Source organism: Capsicum annuum, chromosome 3 (assembly GCF_002878395.1).
Source record: "Capsicum annuum cultivar UCD-10X-F1 chromosome 3, UCD10Xv1.1, whole genome shotgun sequence".
Classification (NCBI taxonomy): domain Eukaryota; kingdom Viridiplantae; phylum Streptophyta; class Magnoliopsida; order Solanales; family Solanaceae; genus Capsicum; species Capsicum annuum.
Genome location: NC_061113.1, coordinates 5882197 through 5906720, shown reverse-complemented (window position 1 = coordinate 5906720; position 24524 = coordinate 5882197). Strand labels below are relative to the sequence as shown.

Sequence of the window (24524 nt, the reverse complement as noted above, 5' to 3'; positions counted from 1 at the left end):
CGTGTTCTGCTTTCTTTCCCTTTTTTTGGCTTTCCAATATGTTTATACTTTCATTTGCTCTTTTTGATGACAAGGGAACCGCAGCCGCTACTGTTTGGGTGCACACAGGTTAAACACCGCTCATGTGCAATAGCTAGCAAACCACATAGGAGAAGTAAACCGCATGTTGATACTTCATTTGCTTTTGGGCAGAATACATGTAAAACAAAACAAGGAGGGGAAGATTACAACCTTGTTACTCTTTGAAGGTATGTCCCTAGTCCCTAAAATCTATACTCACTACTCTTTAGTTTCTTGTATTAAATCAACAATCAATCATCCTAGTATAATGAGAAAAATAAAATTATTGGCAGGGAATGGTAAAGCTAAAATGAAACCAACATTGGAACAAAACTGCTGCTATATTATTATTGTACATTTTGCTAAATTAACATAGGAGTTCAAATGAATATTACAACAGAAACCTACTAATCAATAAATAGTAAATAGAACACTTTCTCAAGTAGTAAACTTTACATACTAATTTTGTAAACACTTCCTTCCTCAAAGTTCTTCAGTTGGGTGGTTAGATTACACTCATCTTCTCTGGAAATTGAATGCCTTGATGGCAAAAGCAAATGTGAAGGCAAATACAAGTACGTAGGCGACAAGTACACCTGCAACAACTCCAACAAAATCGTGTCTGAACCCAAAGTAACGTCTCAAGAATTGCTCCACAGTTTCGTCATCAGTTAGTGCAGTTTTGATGTCTCCGAATTGTGATGCAACCAAACCATACAAGGTCCATGCGACAGGGCAAGCCCAGTAGTACCATCTCCACCATACAGGCATACGCTGTAAAAAAACCAACAATATATGTCATTTTCCGAGCTCTAGATCAAATCTAAAATGTGTATCTTGGGGCAAGAATATAAACGTTATAGGAACTTACAGGTCGTGGAACGATGAATCCTGAGAAGAGGTTCCATATAGCATAGAAGAAGGCAGCAACGATGGAAGCAACGTTTTGATTTGGTGTGACAGCCACACTCATCATACCGTAATATGTAAAGTACAAGAGGGTGGTAAACATGATGAACAAGTACCAAAAGAACTTGCCAGCATCCCATTCGAATCCAATCATAGCATAGACGATGATACCATAGAATACAGATTGTACTAATACATAAGGGATTTCGATGAAAACCTGCAATATAGGAAAGTTTCCATGAATACTATGCACTTTTTTCAACTGTAAAGTTGGAATAGCTACCGGAAACCGAACTTGTCTATATACCTGTCCAAACGCATAGGGTATGGCAGAGTACATTCCAGCAGCTCTTTCTCTGTAAAATACTGTACGCTCGATGTCTACAACTGGTTGCACTGATGATGCATTTTGTACACCAAGGAAGAGTGTTGCAGCATACATTGATCCCATAGCGTTGAAAAGATCTTGGCTCTTGCTCCTATGACAAATAAAGAACAATTTAAGTATGAAGGACTTTTTTAAGAAGTACTCTACTTTGTAAGCGTTCATGTTTTCTATACTTACACTTTGGTACCAAGATCCCAGAACATTGTCCCGAAGACCAGCGCTATGAACGTTGTGAAGATGAACCTGACTGCAGTGTAAGCAGGATTACGCCAGTACGACCAGTGTTGCTTCCACAGGCAAGCCATACATTGTATCAAGAATGACTGTGAGTATTGAGTTTCGAAATACAGGTCCTTTGAACCTGGGCGAGGGACGCTTAATTCACTAATCAAGGCTTTGTTCCTTCTGTACAGGTCAGAATTTTTGTATAAGTCGGTGAAATCAACCCCTAACATCATTTCTTGAGCCGAGGCTGTGACTTCCAACATCCAAGTAGCTGGATTATAACCCTCCTTGATTTTAGTTACCCCAGGTAACGACTGCATTCAAGGCAAAACGGAGGTCGGTATTTGATCATATAATATTGGAAATGAAAGAGTCATTATCACTTTAGTACAACTTACCTCAAAATATTTGATCAAATGGCAAGAATGGCGACCAAGTGGACCAACATATATCTCTTGTCCTCCTCGTTTCATTAGAAATAGCTGCAAAGCCGTTTTGATGTTAGTGCTCGAATGTTATAATAAGATAACGTAGAGATTAGCTGGCGTTTGCTTAACAGATAATAATTCTACCTCATCAAAAGCTTCAAAAATGTCGATGCTTGGCTGATGGATGGTACAAACAACAGTTCTTCCCGTATCGACAGTGTTCCTAACAGTTCTCATAACAATTGCCGCAGCTCTTGCATCCAGCCCTGAAGTTGGTTCATCCATGAATATAATCGAGGGGTTGGCTACCAGTTCAACTGCTATGGTCAACCTTTTGCGTTGCTCAGTTGAGAGACCATTAACTCCTGGCAAACCGACTAAGGCTGATCTTAAGGGTTCTAGCTCAACAAGTTCCATAACTTCATCTACAAACATCTGTGAAAACAATAAGCAATAGAAAATGTTATGAGGCTGCTACTTTCTCTTAGAGGTCTGTCCGGTCTGCAAGAGATGGCCTTTTTATGGATGACAAAAATTAAGAGGAACGGACCTTTCTAGTTTTTTCATCAACATCCTTAGGTAAACGCAACCATGCTGAGTAAACCAGGGACTCATACACTGTAACATAAGGTGAATGGATGTCATTCTGCTCACAGTATCCAGAAATACGAGCAAACGTCTCTTGCTTCTTGGGATAGCCAGAAATCTTGATGTCTCCATCGATGTATCCTCCTGTTTTTCTTCCAGCCAAAACATCCATTAATGTTGTTTTACCAGCACCGCTAACGCCCATCAAAGCTGTGAGAACACCAGGCCTAAAAGCTCCACTCACACCCTTAAGAAGTACCAATCTATCTTCAGTGGCACCTTGTTCTTTCATTTCCTGCAAGTCATCAAAAATTTGTTTCGGTATATTAGTCAAGAGGACAAGGGTGTCGTTGAAAGCTCCAATTTTTCGTTTGCTAAAACATTTGGCATGTTACCTGAGGCATGTCAACAGAGTATATAACTTCATCGAAAGTGATAGAATGGGGTTCAAATGGAAGAACCATTCCTTTCTTCTTATTCTGACCCGCACTGATGATCTCTCCACTCTCTGTGCTAGTTATCTGGGATGCGGCTTGACCATTTTCAGCATTTTCGCTGTCTTCTGGTAACACTGATTGTGACTTGCCATATGCTGCAGATAATTATACTATGTTAGTTATTTAATTTTTTGCTTCTCCTAGTGAAACATAAAACGGATATAACTCAGAGAAACTCACGGTTGAGAAAAGCCAGTGAAAGACTGAAGCAGAAGTTAAAGAGTATTGTAAATCCAAAAAGTGCCCCCAAACCAATCCAGTACCAGGATGCATCTGGAAAGAACCCTCGAGATTTCACCACTGTAGCACCAAGGGACTCGGTTCCATTTGGCGCAAGCTGTTTTAGTGCAAGTTGATTTCAGCATTCATAGGTGAAAAAAAATAAATCAATGCAGGCAACATTTAGTATACAAACATACATGTTTCCACTTTTTCCCGTCAAATTCATTCACCATGACTGCGTTCATTGAATACATCAACGGTGAGATCCAGTAACCCCAAATCCACCAGCTCTTCACATCATCTGCAGCATTAGGAGAAATGAAAAAAATATTAGAATGTCCGGAACAAGAAAGAGGTTCTGCAAACACCTAAATCACAAAACATACCTCGTGAAAGGACAAAACCACCTAATGCAAACTGTAAAAGAAGAGCAAATGACCCAAATGTCATTGCAACTCCCATGGTCCTTCCCATGGCGCCCATGAATCTAAACAATCCCGATGCCATCTGGTTTACTAGTATGAGTATCAAGAATTGTTTCAGAAATCTGCAAAAAACGTTGGCGATTAACAATCATGGGAGAAAAATAATACTTGTTCATAATTATTTTGTATAGCCTATTCTTTCCATACCTTGTAACATTAGGATCAAATCCAATGACGTAGTATGTGAGGATCACCCAAAGACCGACTTCAACAAGTGTTACAGGGATTTTGAGGATCCATGATGGAAGCGCATAAGCCCATGAAGGGAAAAAGAGAAGGTCTCTTTGCTTGTAGAAGACCGGAAGCTTGATGATTGTCATGGCCATCTCAGACATCCCGTTGAACATAATCATAACCACCACGAAAAAGAGAGCACCAGCGTATATTCCTCCATCATCTACTGTATCCCGTGGCATCTCAGTTCGGAAAAAGAGGGTCATAGTGATAAGAGCCATTATTGTAAGCTGAGTAAACAAATGTAAACAAGGAAAGATTATAACGTGCATCTGGATATATGACAAAAGACTTAAATATCAACATTTCTAATATAGACCAAGTAAGTCACCTGAGAGAACTTGAATATGTAGACAAACGAGTTCCTCTTCATTAGCAGAAATTCTCTTTCGGTGCAAACCTTCAAGAGATCTTTCTTTCCTATACCGTACTTTTCATTAGTCAAAGCAGCGGGATGGCATTTGCTCCTGTCAAACGGGGTCGCAATCTCATCCCCTAATTTCCTCCCGACATGAAAAGACTGATACGCATCAGAAAATTCTTTCGATGTGATAAACCTATAAGGCTCATTCCTCCTACACCAATATTGTTGTTGATCCTTCTTTGATGTCACCTGCAAAAATTTCAGACTTTCCTTGTTAGAACCAAAGTTGCATCAACACTTCTAGACCTTTTAAGTACCATTCTTGTGTCTTATATCGAAACATACTTCTTGCAAGAAGTCGGCCACGCCTTTCCTATCAGGGCATTTGAAGCCCATGGATTCAAAGAATTCGAGCACGTCATCACGAGGGCCTTGATAGACAATGTACCCGTCTGATATCAGAATAATGTCATCAAACAAGTTGTAGGTCTCAGGAGCAGGCTGCAACAGAGAAATGACAGCAGTTCCCTTCAAGATTTGAACAGATTGCCTTAGGGAATTCACAATGGAATATGTCGTGGAACTGTCCAATCCAGTCGATATTTCATCCATGAAAAGCGCCTTCGATGGTCCAACAAGCATTTCACCAGTCGTCACACGCTTCTTTTGTCCACCTGAAATACCTCTTAACATTTCATCTCCCACCATAGTATCTGCACAAATGTCCAGTCCCAAAATCTGCGATAGCATATTCATTATTAGAATTCAATCCTTTCTTTCATAATTCAAATATAAGACTGATTGCATATTGTAAATGAATAAATGTTACCTTAAGAACATAATCTGTAACAACATTGGCTTCTTGTCCTTCTGTTGCTGAAGCCTAAATTCCACACAAAAAGTAAAAAAGTATGATTACTTTCCAAAAAAGGAACAAAAAAAATATCTTTACATGCATTGCTCAGTTATCACTAAGAATGGATTGACAAGCATGTAATCTCTTTGTTTCAATTTGTAGACTCAGCACAGACTTTAAGAAAGTAAAAAAGACTTTTGAATCTTGCGATTTAAACATGTTATGTGGAAAGATAGATTTAAAGAGTTACCAAAAAAAGAAAGAGGTATTCTTTTTGAAATGAAATTAAAAGGAAAGTAAGACAAACAAATTAAAATGAGGGTATACTTTTTTCACCTTTCTATCTTCAAATCAACGGTTATTGATTATACTATAATACCAGCAGCCTATTTCTGGCTTGGTGCCAAACTTCAACTATAAATTGTTTGCACAATAACAAAGCTATATTCAGTGTAAAAATTTATTAACTATAGTGTAGTTTAACCTCTAAATAGTAGGTTAGTTACCATATTTATCAAATATCAATAACCTTTTCTACATTTCTAAATCTGTATTAGTCGGGCCCACAAAGCGAGCATTGAATACCAAGTGGGAAATTGGAAAAAAATAAAAAATACAACAACCTTTCTACTGTTGTTTCAGCTCAGCATTACAAGTAATCTAAAGTTATTAATGTTGTGCATATATTAAAAGTTATGTTGCTCCGACTCTTCAAAGGTGCATGCCGAATTCTCCAAAAGTAGTGTATCTTTTGAAGGATCCGACACAAATGCAATAATACGTTTGCAGAGTCCGAGCAATATAGTTTAAAATCAATTTAAAATAGAGTAAACTATAAGTGTCAATTTTGACTTTCCTAATGTTTTGCTCAACAGTTCAAGATTTCTTTGTCTCCTATCTAGAGATTTTTTAGAGTGGTGGGGTCAAAAAAAAGATCACTCTTAATTTATTAGCCACTCTTTTGGACCCAAGGAATTCTTTTTACTATTTTTTTCTAAACTGTTGACCAATAACTTCTAATAAAATATCCTCTTTTTTCAATATTCTTCAACTATTTTTTTATTTTTTTTATAAATCATCTTCACAGATGTAACCATAGGAGGATAGCTTTAGTCCAACTAACCTTCATGTAAATGTCAATATCAGGATCTGGTTTTATATTAGCTGCTTTCTCTCTTCTTGACAATTCAGCTAACATCTCTGCAATAATTTCCAACAAAAAGAATTTTAATATATCTGGATTTACCTAACAACGCCACGTTTTAATAAAAGGCATAATAAATAAACAGACACTCAAACTGTGAATATGTATATTTGGACACCTCAACTTGTCTTCATTGTGTTGAACACTGCAACTTATAAAATGAACATTTTGACACCTTCATTTTATGTGTCACGTCATCTTCGAGTGTCCACCAGACACGGTGAAGACAAGTTGGAGGCCAGCTAAGTAGTTTAAAACTTGAGTGTCTGTCTTTGTATTATGTCTTATATATTAAAATGGAAAAAATAGTTAATGCTAACCATATCTTGAGCCAACTCCTTGACACCTTGCAGAGAATTCCAAAGTTTCTCTAACAGTCATTTCTCCAATATGCAAATCATGTTGGCTAATATAAGCTGCTGTTCTTTGTGGCACAAATTCATGTAATTCATGTCCATTATATGACACCTTCCCAGTAACCTGATTTTTCCAAGAAAAGGCAAAAGAAATTAGTTTTAAAAAAATAAAAAATATTGGGGGTATATTAGCATTTTTAGTCCCTCGAATATAGGCAAATAATAGTTTTGGCTCCTTGTGTTTTCTGGTTAAGAACATATAGCCTCTAGTTATTTGATATGTGCACTTTTGATCCCTCAACTGTAAATCTTCATGAATTTAACAATTTGTTATGATCAAATTGTCATGTTACTCCATACTAGATGGTGACATATTCTAAAAAATACTCCAAAATATCACATATTTCTTGTATAAATATATAAATGTGCCAAAAACACATATTTTAGTCAATTAAAAGGACCAAAAACCGTAACTAACAAGAATCGAGGGACTAAACATGCAATCATCACTTTTTTTTACATTAGATATATTTAAGTTTTTGAGTGGGACAACAATCACTTTCTTCGGAATTCAGAGCAGTCAAATCAGTAAATTCTGATGAATTTAACAATTTGTTATGATCAGTTTGTCATTTTACCCCATACTATATGATTACATATTCTAAACAATACTCCAAAACATCACATATTTTTTAATATAAAAATGTACCAAAAACACATATTTTAGTCAATTGAAAGGACCAAAAACCATAATTTATCAAGAATTGAGGGACTAAACATGCAATCATCACTTTTTTTATTAGATATATTTATATTTCTGATAGGGATATCACTCACTTTGGTCGGAATTTAGATAAATTCTGAATACGAAACGAAAAAAATATTACCTTTAGAGCCTTATCAAGCTTTCCAGCCAAAGCTAACAACAAAGTTGTTTTTCCAGAACTAGGAGGTCCCAAAAGCAAAGTCATTCTGCAAGGCTTAATTATGCCACTAATATCTTTAAGAATAGTAACTCTCCTCTTACTACTTGGAAGAATATGTAGAGTATTCAACAATGCCTATAAAAGCCAAAAAAGAAAAAAAAAAATGTTAGATTTAATAACCCTTTTAGTCAAAAATAATTAATGAATAATTATAAAAAATCTAATTTTTTTTAATACCTCAAGATAATTAGTCATGAAGTTGATAAATGTAGGCAATCCTCTGCTTCCCACATATGCATCTGCCTCAATGTTTAGATTCTCATATCTCACTTCTATTGTTGGCAAATCAATCCCAACTCTGCAAATTTCACATTTTCCAATAACACAAATATCAAAAATCATTTCTAACCACTTAAATTAACAAATACTAATTAAAATTTATAGCGAGAGTCAAAGTCAGAATTTTTAATTTATGAGGTTTGAATCACAATTCCTTTTGTTTATCGGATTTTGATTAGAGATTTTGGGTTCAAGACTTAGTCCGTGTGAAACCTTGGTAAGGAGCTTTTCACTTTTAACGACTCTACACATGTTGGAACCTGAATTAATCGAGCTCCAACATGAATACTAACGGAGTGAAGATCTTTTAAAAGAAAAAAGTTACTTAACAAATAAAGAAACTCAATCCGCAGAGGAAAAGCCAGAATTTTAGTCGAACTCCAATACAAATATTAAACCATAAAAAAGCAAAAAGTTAACAAACAAAGACACTCCATAGCTAGAGGTAAAGCCAGAATTTTCAATTTATGAATCTTGAATCATAACTCCTTTGTATTTACTAGATTTTCTAAAATAGAGTATCATACACATGGCAAATCTATATTAGTCGAGCCCTAACACAAATAATAACTAGTAGGTGAATCAGTATTTGTCGAGTCCTAAAACAAATAACGACTACTAGATGAATCAGTATTAGTCGAGCCCTAACACGAATATCAACTACTAGTTGAAAATCATTAGAAGAAGAGAAAAATGAACATACCTATCAATCCTATTCTTGAGTTTCAACAAGAACTTTTCATTATCTTCATCAGCAACTTTAACAAGTCTTTCAAGCAAATTCTTTCTTTCATGAAAACCAAGATCATCTATATCAACTTCAGCAGGAGCACCTTGTGATCCAAACAATAAACCTTTTCTTAATCTATCAAAAGTTGGCAATTTCTCTAATGCTGCCCATTTTAATGCTTCTTCATCATCTTCATCTCTACCTGATCTTGAAAATACTTCAAGTCCAGTATTTCTCCATATTGAATTATTACTATTTGCTCTTATACTGCCTCTCATACTACTACCACTTATACTTCCTCTTAAACTACTCCCTCTTAAATTACTTAAATTTGCTGGCTCCATCTTTAAACCAAAAAAAAAAAAAGACGAACAAGATTGTCTTCTTTTTTCCTTCACAAAATAAAGAATAGTATTTTCAAGAAAATCTTAGTTTCTTGCTCACAAACTGAGGTAGAGAACAAAAACTTTATATTATCATCACAAACATAGAAAATGGGGTTTTCAAGAAAATCTAGGTTTATTTTCTTTTCACAAAATTAGGTAGAGAAAAACTTTATATTATCACAATTTTTGAGATTTTTTTCTTTTTTCTCTCAAATGATGTGAAAATGAATAAAAGGAAGAGGAGAAGTTGCTAAAGGATTTAGATAAGAGGTGATTTATATAGTTAGCTATTTCAAAAAAGGCGGCTGTATAATTGATATGTTCAATAAGAGACCAACAAGTGGAAAAAAGTTTTGCTTTTAGTCCCTCAATAATTTTGAATGTAAAATGTTCCTTATACAAAGGCTAAATATATAAATAATAACAATATATTCAATGTGGTGTTATAAATACAGTTTGGCATAGATTAAGTATATGTTAACGTTAATATTTGCCTTTTGGAGGTACGATTATTTTTAAAAGAGTCTCGATTCAAATGTAATAAAAAAGATATTTTTATATATATACCTTTGACTCAAGGATAATAAATGTTTTTAGGCAAATAATATGATGGTCATCGTCAAATTTACTAATAATTGAGAGCTTAAATTTTAATTTATTTGTCTTATACCTTTTTTCAGTTTGTTTTAGAAAAAAATATTTCTTTAATTTCTATTTTTGGTAGGTCATTCATTTCAACTTTTGAGTTTCTACATGTCATGTTTAACATTACTGAATTAGAAATATTTTTTATATTTTTAATATAAGATTATAAAATTTTAAAAAAAAAATTAACTTTTTATCAAATCAATAACAAACAAACTAATTAAAACGGAGGAAGCATATATACATATATTCATTGAAAATTAAATTGTATTTTCTAACAAGCACACATGCAGAGAATATTGACATCATTTTAGAAAGCTACAAATGCCACTTTCTTTGAACCATCATAAGAAAATACACCACTTGCTTAGAAAAGAAGTTGCCTAGAAATAAACAAAAAAATAAAGAGGAAAAAATAAAGGCAAATAAGTGGATTGTAGAAATGGAAATGTAAGATTTGGTATGGGTCATTGCTGACATTATTGAAAGTCACAACTTCTAACTGTATGTCATACTATGAATATGAACCTAATTTTGTCTTTTTAATAAGATATCTTAAACTTGTCAAATTATTATTTATTTCAATTCAATATCTCAACATATAATATAGGGTGGTTTGTTAGATGTTTTAATTTTAAAGTTTGAAACTATTTCATAATAGGTTAATTAATTATGATAAATATATTCTCTTTTAATTAAAACACATTAGCTACAATTGAAATAAGTCTAAGATTTTGTTGCTTACTTAATATATTTTAACTTATTTATGAAATTACCTCTTAACCTCATTTCTAAGGTAGATATACGGACTGCATACATTTTACTTATCCTAAGCCCCACTTTAATGAAAATATACTGGGTACGTTATTGTTGTTTTGATGCACTTGAGAACACATGCAAAAAAAAATTAAAATCTAAATAGAATGTGGTTAAATATAAATGAGAAAATACATTGCTTCCATCCTAAACTATATACAAAATTGTTGAGACACACCCGAACTTTAGGAGGGCCCTTTTACCCTCTGAAATAATTAAAATCGTATTTTTGGCAACCTTAGCTCATACGTGTGTCTACGTGGACCCACTACTAGAAAATATTAAATTTTCGACTGTCAATGTAGTCGGAATGTGGTCGAAAATTAAGGTGTGTTGATTCACTGATGTGTCACATATGTGCCACGTAGGCACTCAAGTGTCAAGTTACTAAAAATATGATTTTAATTAATCCAGAGGTAATAGGACCTGTTAAAATTCGGATATGTCTCAACAATTTCGTGTATAGTTCAGGACGAAAACAAATCATTTACTCAATATAAACACTTAATTGTATCTTAAGTGTTCAACTAAAATAAATAATAATTTACGTATATAAATAAAATTTACCGTTAAGTTTGGTAGATTAAATATATATAGATCCTACATTTATTAATTAGGTTTTATTGACTTTTTTACTTATGCCTTTTCTTCATTGCATTTGCCGGTCATTCTAGAATCTTTGTCGACTTATTCCTAATATTCACATGAATGCATTTAATAAACTTTTGCTTAAAAAAAAAGATTACATATAACCTTGACGTATTAAAATTCTTTTCATGTTAATTTGTTTCTTTTTTAAAACAAAAAAAATTCACCCGATGTTACTTCCACACCATGCTTATTTTAACTCTCATAATAAATATTTGTTGTTTTGTAAACTCATTTTTCTAGAACAATACTTAGACGTTTTAAAATAAAAGAAGAAATTATCATGCTATTTCCATGAATAGAAATGAGGAGAGAAAATGGATAATTTAAGTAAATGCTCCATTAATTAATACTATTAAATAAATATACTATTCATGTGCAGCATTTGTACAAGACTTCTAGAAGATGTAATTAATCAAACACAACTCAACAAAGCAATTTGAAAAGGAAAACACATATGTAAAAGGACTTATATATATCAAATAATAACAATTTCGAATAATGTGATATTATTGTATACAATAGTTTACTAAAAAAAAATAGTCCAAAGTCCAAAGTCCAAAGTCCAAATACATGCTACATCATTAGTATATTAGTAGCATAATAATAACGGATTATAAGATTCAGTCAATAAATTTTTTGCAAATTCAAAATTCAATTTCCATGTGCAATTTTATTTGAAATAAATTACTCCCATGTCAATGCTGAATAAACTAAAGTCTATTTTAATATACTCTTACAATCTTATTTTTTCAAACCAGAGAGAGTTAATTTTATAATTACTTTGACCAAAAAAATAACAAACAAAATTAAAGTAAGGAAACCAAAATCTATTAGTTGTATAAGAGAGTTTCAGAAAAATAAATGTCCTCACAATTTGACCAAAAACTAACTAATAGCTGCATCATGATTTGTTAAAAATAAAATGACTATATCAATCCCCATTTGGTCCTTTATTCTCAGATCATATTATCATTATAAGTCTTAACTTTAATAAAATTTATAAAGCGTGAATTTACATTAATTGGATCAAGAAATTTTACGTTGAGCTGGATAAGATTTTTTCGATATGCTTATTGATACATCATAAGGATTTTTATACAGCTTATATCTCTCTCTACATGTCAACATGTAGTTACTTCTAATTGGTGACACCTTTTATTTTATTTATAGAAAAATCCAATCATCGAATAAAGCCAAATAAAAAAATCTCATGTGGTTTGATCAAGTCAAACATTCTGTCTAAAAAAATACGTGTTAAGATTTTCCAAGGGTTAAAATGTTATTTCGGCTACGAGAATCTGTATTTTAGCACAATAATTTCAACACAAGTTCAAGTATAAAATAACAACACTTATAAAGTTAGTAACACCCCCAACACAGGATCAAAAACATCTTTCAAAGAGGTGTGTTTTTTTCAGAAAAATTAGATAAAACAGAAAAAGGCCAAGTCCTTCGACTTCGGAAAGTGTCCTTAAGAAAATAATTTTCCTCAAGTACCCAAGGTTACGAAATTTTCCTCCCAGGATAAAATGGTCGAACAATCCGACTGTAGCGGTACCTCAAACGATCGGATTCTTTTTGAACTCACTCAACGATTAGATGATCAAACAGAGTATTTCAGAAAACAAGAGCTTTATTGCAGTTTTTTTCTAAACCTGTGGATAAATGCAGGTTTATATAGTCATGAGGTACCTCTTTCGAAAAGAGGCAACGGTTCATTTGAAAAGATGTGTCCTCTGGAACAGTCATGTTTGTCCATCTAACCAATGTGCCTTTTTACTGGACAGTCCCAACCATCTGAAAAAACACTTCTTTTCCCGAATCAGTGTGTCATTTCGTCGAAGAGTTGTGTCTCTTCAACCAGCCGCGCAGAAGCATGCACATTAATGGAGAATCAAAAACTGCAACTAAACTTGTAAGACCCCACAAAATCCTAAGCTTAACTCAGTCATTTAAAGCTTGTTAACGGGTCCCAGACTTAGAAATTCTAACTAAGTATTCAGACTTAGTGTTATTTTAGCCTTCTTAAGTTGGCGACGCTATTTCACTACCCTCATGACCTTAAAGTGATAACTTTTAGGTTGAATCATGATCAAGAATGTTAGTAGGTGTTCTCGGACAAGTTTTAAATTTTTTGGACTTATTTGAAACACATTTGAAAGATCAAACCAGTGGATCGATGGGTATTTTTTTCCAGTTTCCAGTGCAAATTCCAGTGAACCGATGTGGCGCGTTGGCTTGGCTATCGCGTCAATGCCAACGATGCGACGTGCCGGTCTGCGCGTTGCTAAATCAATTTTCAGTCATTAAAAAGTCGCGTCCTCAGGGGTAGTTGGGTCTTTTCCCACCTTATGTCAACCCCCAAAACACGAGAGATTAAGCCCATTTAGAGGCAAAATCCATTCATCTTTCTCAAAATTTCTCAATAAGCAAACCCTAGGATCTCCAATTCAAGATTCACCCTTCAAGAACACTCCATCATTCTTCACAACTTTGAATACTAAGGTATGTGAAGTATTCATCCAAGGGTTTCCTTCCACCCTTGGAGTTCAAGAAACTCTTTTAAATTACAAGTTAATTGATTTCATGGATTTCATGTTGGATCCTGAATGCATTACTGATTATGATGTTAATGGTAATCTAATTCCATGATTTGTCCCAAGTTTCATGCAAACTAGTAAATTGTGAATTGAATTTTGTGCACTACATATCAAACTCTTGAATTTGCAAGTTGAATGCAGAATCCATGATATTACTACATGTTTATTGATATGTGAAATACCCATGCTCCTCAAGTGTTTGTCAAAATGGTCATGTGATTTGACTAGTCCAAGTATAACATGTTATTGTGTGATTTCAATCATGCACAAGCTCATGTATATCAAGTGTTTGACAAAAATGTCTAATTGAATGTATTATTATCAAGCTAGTACCGTTATGCTACTAAAGTTATGCAGTGATTTACTTTTCATGATATCCAGTCCCAGGGGTATTTAATACCCGATAATTTAACTGTATATCTAGAGCCAGTGATAATTACAGAACAGAATAGTATCAGTCATATCACTATCAGCGGTTCAGTAATCAGTTCAGAACTCAGTTAGTAATCAATTCAGAATTCAGTAAACTCAATTCAGTCCAGTCAATTAACACGATCAGTCACAGTTTAGTCCAGCCTAGAACAGTTTAGAAATCAGTCCAGTGTCTATTTAGTTGGGAGTAGGATTCAGTACCGAGTGAACCCAAGGATGGAGACTCACCTACCCGAAGAGGGTGTGATCCTTAGAAGCAGTCCTTGCGTTCCAGACTACGTAGCCAGCGTAGGTTGAGACATCAACCTTCCAGTTGAGGGTTGATGAGGTATTTTAACCTACCAGTTGAGTGTACCACCGTTCTCATTTAGAGCACTTGCCAGATGAGGGTGACTCAGCTTATCTTTACCCGTGGCACGGTACTGATATCCTTCCAACTGGGGTTACAGGTTGGAACCCAATTCATTCAGAAAGGGGCATGTTGGTTAGATGATTACCTTCCACAATCTCAGTTTCAGTCTTCAGAATAAAACTCAGTGCAGTTTTACAGAAATCAGGACTGTCAGACACAGTCACTCGGTTCAGTACAAAACTGTAACGCCCCAAAATTCCACCTGAGATATCACACTGTGCTTAAGGCTACAAGTAGCCCCAAGCTAACCTTTTGATCCTACTACGTCATTCAATACTCATTTTATGAATTTAAATAAGATAATTAGAAATAAATCTCATTAATCCACACTGTCAATAAAATGTCCAAATCATAAGTTACTGAAAAGTCCGATAACACAACTGATAGTCTAGTCTGATAGAGCCTCTACAACTCAAATAATAGGGAGCCATTGGGATAGATCCCCAACTGACTCATACTCGAATGAAAGGAGATAAATACGACTGCTGGTAATACTGAATATCTGGAATTTGGTCCTCGAACCATGAGGACTCACCACTACAGAAATGTAGATGAAGGCGCTCGGAATCACTAACGCTGCTGGGACTGAGCACCTGAACCTATATCACGAAACAATGTAGCACATAGACATATATGTGGATCAACACTTTGGGAATGTACTGAGTATATGGGAGTGTATGCATTTAAGTAAACAATATTATCAATCCTTATAGAAATCATGCATGCTGACAATAATGACTCACAAAGCTTGAATAAAATCTGAAATACAAATATCATATATCATGAATAATGAAACATGTATCATAAATCTCATGAGTCATTACACTTAACTCAAAAATCTAAATTTTCTCTTCTTATTCTCAAAGCTCATAAGCTAAAGAAATCTTTAAATAATACTTTCAAAACTCATACTTCTTTATTGAGAAGGATAAGACTTCTTTAAAACTAAAAGACTCAAAGCTTTATAAACTTAGGAATTGGAATTAGGAAACTTTGGAAGTGTCAAAAATCAAACTTTCAACATATATAGACTTTTAGCTTAATTAGAGTAGGGTACTGCTTTGGAAGTTTCTTCTAACCGACATAAACCATGTGAGCCACATGGATTCCAACGTTTTGTTCTCATAAGGAAGAAATCTCACGTTGGGGAAAGGCGTCATACTCTTGCCAGGGAGTATAACCTCGACTCGGTGATCACAAACTCGGCCTTAGGCCCATAAATCTCAATCCTACGGTGGTATGTAGTTCTGGAGAAGTAGGATGCCTCCCGCTCGGTGCTAAATACTACTCCCATACTTAGGCTCAGAAATTTTAGGATATCCACCTTAAAATAACTCAAGGGTCTATAATGAAGACCAAGTCATATTTCTCTTAATTTAATTCATACAAAATTGTGGATTCCTATTTTAACTCAATATCAAAACATCAATCTTGATTCAAATCTTGATAAGTGATCCGCTAGAGGAAAGCTTAAATCATGACATCATAAAAATCCAAACTCATTCTTGATATGAATATAATAGCTCAAAATTTCCAAGAATATAGTCTCAAACTCTCAATACTAAATCTTTAAATGTAAAAGTCAATACTTGACTCATGTCAATTCAAAATAACAATTCATGCTCAATATTATTCTTGAAATCATTCCACAATAGGAACTCGTAAAGAAAGAGTGCAAATCACAATATAAACTTTTAGATCAAAGCATAATAGGCAGAAATATCATGAAATCCACAACTTGAATAACTCATAAACTTATAATCTTCAAACAAAATAATTTGAACATAACTCCATTTATAAATCATAAATGCTTAAATAAAATCAACTTTTGGGCACAAGAACGGAAGGATTGTTCTTGCTCAAACTCCACATACCTCAAATTTGTGAATTTGAATGAACTTTTGATTTCGGAACTCTACTCGTAAAATTGATAGGTTCTCCTTGAAGATCTCGATCTGGGGATTCTGATTCTCGAATTATTTTTGAAATTCTACGGGTGAATTTTGATAGATCTTGATTTTTATTTTGGGAATAGGGTGCTTGGTTCTTGAGAAATTGGGAGAAAATGACCATATTTTGGTCATGTAAGGCTTAAATTCCGTGTTATTGCAAAAAAAGGGGAGGGAAAATACACATTTTTTCCCTCCAAAGACGGAAGAAAAACTAAAAAATTTCAGGCAGGTACAGTAGAGCATGCATCACATGCTCTATCCCATCGGACTGGAGCATGCGTCGCATGTTCCATCGCATGCTGTCAATAGTAAGATGCACCATGCGACGCATGCAAATCTCATGGTGCTACTGGTTTGGAAATTAAACATGCCCTTAACGAGGTCCAAAAATTTCGAAACTCATCCGAGATGTACTATTGACTTTCCCCATCACAACGTAACTTGAAAATCAAAAAAAGAATATCGGAAAGGTCATGAAATAATTCATCAAATTTGAAGGCTAAAAAAAAAAACTAAGTGTTGGAACACTAAGCAAAATTTCTAAGGGTAAGGCTTCTTTTAATTCGCTCAGAAGACTTAAAAGATGAGAAAACTTCACGGGGTCTTACAGGAACTCAGAATAGTTCCACAGAATTAGGACTGTCAGATACAATCACTCAGTTAACAGTAATACAGTATCAGTAAACTCAGATATCAGTAAATCAGAAATTCAGAACTCAGTGTCTAGTGTTATCATTACCTTAGTTACAGTTTACGTATTCATGCATGTACTCTCATTCAGTTATACTCATGTTATTCAGTCAGTATTATTCATGCATATGAACCCATGGATCTCAGCCTACCTCACTTAGCATACCGGTACATTCAAAATACTAGCACGTCTTTCTTTTGTGCTATGATGTCTTATATCATAGGTTCAGATGCACAGGCTCCCAATCGCACTTAGCAGCCCGAACCTTTCAGCAGCAGTATTAGTGGTGATTCCTCATAGTTCGAGGACATGGTTATTATTTCAGTACCTCAGTTTATCAGTTTCAGTAGTGGAAATTAGTTGGGGGCTTGTCCCATCAACTCCTTGTTCAGACAGTAGAGGCTTTTCATAGAGGTTTTTCAGACTAAAGTATTTATAGACAGATGTTCAGTTTTGGTATATATGTACCGTACTCAGTATTTATTTACAGTTTTGAACCTTATGGTAAGTTTTTGCCTAATTTTCGTATAATTACAGTATTATTATTCAGTTATTGCAGTAGGTACCAGTCATGGGTTAGCTTGTGGTCCTTCGGAATTATGAGCACTATGTAGCATTTGGGGTACAAACTCGGGGCGTTACAAACTTGGTATCAAAGCCTAAGGTTCAATAAAGTCCTAGAAAGTCTGAAATCCGCATCTAGTAGAGTCTTGTACATGGGTGTATAGCGCACCACACTTATGGAAAGGAGGCTATTAGATATTTTAGAAAAAGTTTTCCTACTTTCAGTATTTATGTTGTGCGAGTGAGCATAAGCTCAAGTTAAACTCTCAGTCTAATCTGTTATCTCCTTTTCGTTTACAGAACATATCTCCCAAAAAGACTAACGAAAGGAGAACCGAAAATCAGTCAGCACCTCAGCCCGTTCAGGAAGATCCCCTGGACGAACATGTCTCCCACTCTGAATTCAGAGCAGCTTTCACCACCCTATCTCATTCTGTGGTATCCCAGAATGAATGCCCAATTATCGTTTTGGCCAATCCAGTGGCTAATACTACTGTATCCAGGATTTGGGACTTCACCCGAATGAACCCTTCATCTTTTACTCAGCCTAAGTTAGATGAGGACCCTCAGGAATTTCTTAATCAGGTGTAGAAGGTTACAGATATTATGGGGGTGACTGCTTTTGAGAGTGTTGAGTTGGCCGCATATCAGTTGCAGGATATGGCAGACTCATGGTTTAAATAGTGGAAAGCAAAAAGGGCCGCCGATGCAGGGCCCATAGAGTAGGAGGAGTTTACCCCTGCTTTTCTGGATAGGTTCTTCCCATTGGAGTTGAGGGAAGCGAAGGTTCTGGAATTTAATAATCTAAAGCAGGGCAACATGATAGTGAATGAGTATTCTCTCAATTTTACTCAATTAGATAGATACGCTCCTCATATGGTAGAAGATAGCAGGTCCAGGATGAGTAAGTTTTTGTCTGGGGTTTCTAATAGTATGGTCAAGGAGTGTAGGACCGCAATGTTGATTAAAAAGATGGACATATCTAGGCTCATGGTCCATGCTCAGCAGATAGAGGAGGTTAAGAATAGGGAGAAGAAGAAGGAGAGTAAGAGAGCAAGAACAGGTAGTTTCAACTTTGCTCAGCCTAAGTCAGAGGATGGGAATCATTCTCAATTCCGCCCGAAATTCTCAGTTCCAGCTTCGTTCTCAGCCAGTGCTCCAGTGCCAAAATTCAGAGACGGAAACAGAGACAGGGCGCCAGGCCCTAAGCCTCAGGGTAGTGTTAGCAGCGCCCGAAACAATCATCTTTGCCAGAAATTTGGCAGAAACCACCTGGGTATCTGCCGAGATGATAGTGATATGCGTTTCGAGTATGGCAAGTCAGGTCACAGAGTCAGAGATTGTCCCCAGTCAGGTTTCCAGGGTCAGCATAACCATCCCTCAGCTCAGTCAGGTCACCCAAATCAGCACGGTGCCGCTTCCAGTGCCACTAGTGGGTAATGCCTAAATAGACTCTATGCCCTTCAGTCCCGATAGGATCTCGAAAATTCCCATAATGTGGTCACTGGTATGTTACAAGTTTATCATTTACATATTTATGCTTTGCTAGATCAGGAGCTTCCTTATCCTTTGTAACTCCATATATAGTTGTTGACTTCGAAGTCAATCCCAAAATCCTAGCAGAGCCTTTCTCAGCCTCTGCCCTAGTGGGTAAATCCATCATAGCCCGGTGGGTAAAAGGAAATGTTCGATTATGGTATCTTTGAAAGTCACTTCAGCAGACTTAGCCAAATTAGAGATGACCGATTTTGATATCATTCTCGGCATAGGTTAGCTTGTGGTACTTCGGAATTATGAACATCGTGTAGAATCCAGGGTACAGACTCGGGGCGTTACAAAACTATTACATTTTTTCCTTTGGTTCGGACTGGATTTTCCCTGCATTTCAATAAATTTTGTCTAAAAAATTAATCTCATCGATTGATCATTTGATAAATTCAAATCAAAATTCGAATCTAAAGCCGAGCCAAGCGAGCGACGAAGATGACGACGCGAGACATCATTTGGTTTTTGCATCACTTACCATGTGAAGTAAGTGTTTCTTAATATAAACACTTAAAAGTTTTCTTCTCCCACCAATGTGGGAAAATTAAGTAGACTTTTCATTTCACGAGTACACTTTCTATTTTGAGTGTTATCTCAATTTTTTCCTCCACTTGGTTCACTCTATTTTCCATTCACACTTTGATACTTTGATCTTTGAACCCAACAATCACCACATAAATGGAAATGACTACTTTTTCATAAAACTTTACGAACAAGTATGTGATTATCAAGCAAAGACTAATTGCATCAGGATAAGTGGGCTTCCCTTTAAACTTTTTGTAGTGACCATGAATCAGATGTACTCGGTCAATCGATAGATTTGATATCTTTGAACCATCGAGCTTTTTTTTGGTTTCTCATCCGATGTTCGATACCCGCATTGGAGCCCGACTAATTCAGATTCGCGTCGGGTAAGGTCCCATTTGGGGGGTAGCGCTCCCAACAGAGTTTTCTTCATACCCAGGGTCGAGCCCTCGACCTCTGGTTAAGGGTGGAGCAGCCCTATCCACTGCACCACAACCCATGTTGGTGAACCGTCGAGCTTTAATGTACACCTAGACAACACATGTTGTTTTTACATTCATCTGAAGGATTTCAAGACCATATACCGCCGTCAAGGCAAGTAACATTCGAATCGATATTATCCTTGTTACTGGCGAGTATGTATCAAAATAATCAAGGCCTTCTTTCTGTTTGAAATCTTTTACTACAAGTCTTACCTTGCATTTTTCAATTGTACCATCCGCTTTCATTTTTCTTTTGAAGATTCATTTAGAACCTAGGAGGAAGATCAACCAAATCCCATGTATGGTTACTTAAGATTGAATCAATCTCACTATTGACTGCCTCTTTCCGAAAGGATGAGTCTGAAGACGATATCGCTTCTTTAAACGTTTGAGGCTCATTTTTAAGAGAAATATTACAAAATCCGATCCAAATAAAGTTGACGTTCTTTGATGTGTACTTCGTCTTGGATTCTCATCATTATGTACATCCTCACTTGGTTCATCTCGAGGTTGTTTAGACCCCCCACTAGACTGTTCATGTCTAGTTTTATAAGGATAAATGTCTTTAAAAAATTTAACATTATCTGGTTCAATTATCGTATTTTTATTAATATCCGAGTGTTTGGATTTATTAAACCAAAAACCGATATATTTTACTAATTTTAGCATATCATATGAACACACAGTCCACCATCTTAGGCCATATCCGTACTCTTTTAGGCATAGGAACTTGGACCTTTGCTAGACCCCCCCCACACTTTAAAATATTTCAAGTTGGATTTATCCTTTTCATTTTTCATATGGAATTGATTGTATCTTACTATGGGACACTCTATTGAGGATTCGGTTAGCAGTAAGGATAGCTTCCCCCTACAAGTTTTGCGGTAAACCTAAACTTATTAGTAAGACATTCATCATTTTCGTCAAAGTTTGATTTTTCCTTTCAGGAACTCTATTAGATTGAGGTGAATACGAGGCTGTAGTTTGATGGACAATTCCATTCTCTAAACATATTTGTGCAAAAGAAGATTCATATTCTCCGCCCCTATCACTTTTTATCGATTTGATTTTTTTCTCTAACTGATTTTTAACTTCTATTTTATATTGCCTAAATGCACCTATTGCTTCATCCTTACTATTTAGCAAATAGACATAACAATATCTAGTGCAATCGCCAATAAAAGTTATAAAATACTTTTTTACGCCATGAGATGGTGTTGACTTTCATATCATAATTGTCAGTGTGGATTAAGCCTAAAGGATTGAAATTCCTTTCAATGGACTTATACGGATGCTTAGCATACTTTGATTCCACACAGGTTTGACATCTTGATTTATTGCACTCAAAGTCTGGCAAAACTTCAAAGTTAATCAGTTTTCACAATATTTTGTAATTGACATGTCCTAATCGTTCATGCCACAAATAATAAGACTCAAACAAGTAAGAAGAAACTAAAATTCTATTGATTTCAACATTCATTACATAGCCCTTTCCTACATACATTTCTCCTTTACTAAGGACAATTTTTCTGGAAACAAATACACATTTGAATCCATTTGTCTCAAGAAGTGATACAGAAATTAAGTTCTTCTGTAACTCTGGTACATACATGACATTGTTTAAAGTCAACACTTTGTCTGATGTCATTTTCAGGCAGACTTTTCCTGTTCCTTCAACTTTTGCAGTTGCGGAGTTGGCTATATATATATCTTCTCTTCCTCTTGAGCCGGACCAAAAGCAGCAAATAACTCCTTATTAGCATAAACGTTGCGGGTGGCATCGGAATCTATCTACCATTCTCGAGAATTTCCTATCAAGTTGCATTCAGAGAGCATGACACACAGATCGTCTACTTCTTTCTTGGATCCAACCACATTTGCTTGGTCCTTTTTTTTTCTTTCTTGGGGGCACGACAATCTAATGACTTGTGGCTAACCTTTCCACCGTTGAAGCATATTTTCTTGAATTTCTTCTTGTGTTGATTGCTTTCCTGTCCAGCTTTCTTCCGCTTTTTGGAGTTGTTATGGTCATCTTCTACAATATTTGCTTTACGTACTGTAGAATTTCCTTTCGACCTTCTCTCCGCAGTTTTATTATATTCTTCAATAATAGTCTCACTATTAGATCTTCGACTGATATCTTCTTTCACTTGTGTTTCAAGTAGTTCTTGAAGTCCTTTCACATAGGTGGTAACTTCTCTATTATTGGCGCGACTTGAAATGCCTCATTCACAACCATACCTACTATAAGGTTTATGTAAACATTAAGGAACTTTCTTAATATGTTCAACTAAGGTATTCATTAAAGTCATATCTTTCGCGAGGAAATCGTGGATGATCACTTGCAGTTCCTGCACTTGGGATACAATAGACTTGTTGTCAGTCATTTTATATTTCAGGAATCTTACAACGAAGAACTTTTTGGTTCCGACATCCTCAGTCTTGTATTTTCTTTCTAGCGCACCCCACAACTCTTTTGTCGTCTTTGTTCCACTATACACATTATATAGTTTATCTTGAATGGCCTCTAAGATGAACCTACAACTGTATTCACAAATCTGAGTGTTTCCAAACTTTCACAATGACAAATCCCTCTTGGTCAGAGGATCCATCGGGCACCTTTGGAGCTTCTTCAACTATGAACCTTTGAAGACAAAGAGTTGTAAGTTAGAGGAACATTTTCTGCTGCCATCTTTTAAAGTCAATACCTACAAATTTTTTGGGTTTCTCTGCTGGTGTCATTGCTTGCAAAGCATTAGTACGACTCATTGTGGTAATACTAGTTCCTGCCACAGTCGTTGCAGTATCATGCACTTAACTATCAGTAGTCATTTCCCTATCACAACAAGACAGTAACTTTACTATATCAAAATACTATTAATAAAGTTGCAACAAATTTAAACACCTCTTATTTCTAATTTAACGATGAATTTTTTATGACTTTCAATCGTCAACCGAGTGATCTTTAACTTGTGATGAAGATTTTATTTCTCCAAATTACTAGTTAAGTTCAAATGGAGTAGAAAACTTAAAGCTTTAATCTCCAGAAATCAAGCAATACAAATTCAAAAAATTATTTCCTTAAGATTGTTATCTCGGGTACAAGAATCTATATTTCGGCACAACTTCAACACAAGTTCAAGTATAAAACATAAACACTTATGAAGTTAGTAACACCCTCAACTCAAGATCAAAAGGATCTTTCAAAGAAGTGTATTTTTTTTCAGAAAAATTAGATGAAATAGAAAAATGTCAAGTCCTTCGACTTCACGAAGTGTCCTTAAGGAAATAATTTCCCTCAAGTACCCGAGGTTGCGGAATTTTTCTCCCAGGATAAAATGGCCTAACAATCCGACTGTAGCGGTACCTCAAACTATTGGATTCTCTTCGAACTCAATCAACGATTAGATGATCACACAGAGTATTTCAAAAAACAAGAAGAGCTTTATTGCAGAATTTTTTATTTTTTTCTTTTCTAAACCTATGGCTAAATGTACGTTTATATAGCCATTAGGGGTCTCTTTCGAAAAGAGGCAATGGTTCATTCGAAAAGATGTGTCCTCTGGAACAGTCATGTCTATTTATCGAAACAGTCGTGTCTATTCATCGAATCAGTGTGCCTTGTTACTGGACAGTCACAACCATCCAAAAAAATACCTCTTTTCCCAAATCAGTGTGTCATTTCGTCAAAGAGTTGTGTCTCTTCAACCTGCCGCAGCCAACGTTTCTGCATGCAGAAGCATGCACATTAATGGAGAATCAAAAACTGCAACTAAACTGTTTCGGCTTTTCCTTTGGTTCGGACTGGATTTTCCCTACGTTTCAATAAATTTTGTCTAAAAAATTAATCTTATCAATCCAAATACAAATTCGAACAAGCGACAACAACGACGACGCGAGGCATCTTTTTATTCTTACCTCACTTACCATGTGGAGTAAGTGTTTCTTAATATAAACACTTGAAAGTTTTCTTCTCCCACCAATGTGGGAGAATTTAGTAGACTTAATATCA

The 24524-nt window shown here is 35.3% G+C and overlaps 1 protein-coding gene across 1 annotated transcript; it reads right to left on the bottom strand.

Annotated features, from left to right (window-relative positions):
• Positions 1-382: 382 nt before the first annotated feature.
• On the bottom strand, positions 383-9473 carry LOC107864282 (pleiotropic drug resistance protein 1). The gene is made up of 20 exons (XM_016710615.2): positions 8785-9473; positions 7980-8100; positions 7704-7877; positions 6781-6940; positions 6380-6456; positions 5230-5283; positions 4746-5138; positions 4368-4649; positions 3950-4266; positions 3704-3864; positions 3515-3618; positions 3276-3432; positions 2994-3190; positions 2561-2893; positions 2155-2445; positions 1981-2064; positions 1535-1896; positions 1277-1448; positions 932-1186; positions 383-834 (listed from the first exon to the last, which is right to left on the bottom strand). Exons 1-20 carry the CDS (start codon positions 9153-9155, stop codon positions 577-579), a joined length of 4323 nt encoding a protein of 1440 aa, XP_016566101.2. The 5' UTR covers positions 9156-9473; the 3' UTR covers positions 383-576.
• Positions 9474-24524: the final 15051 nt, after the last annotated feature.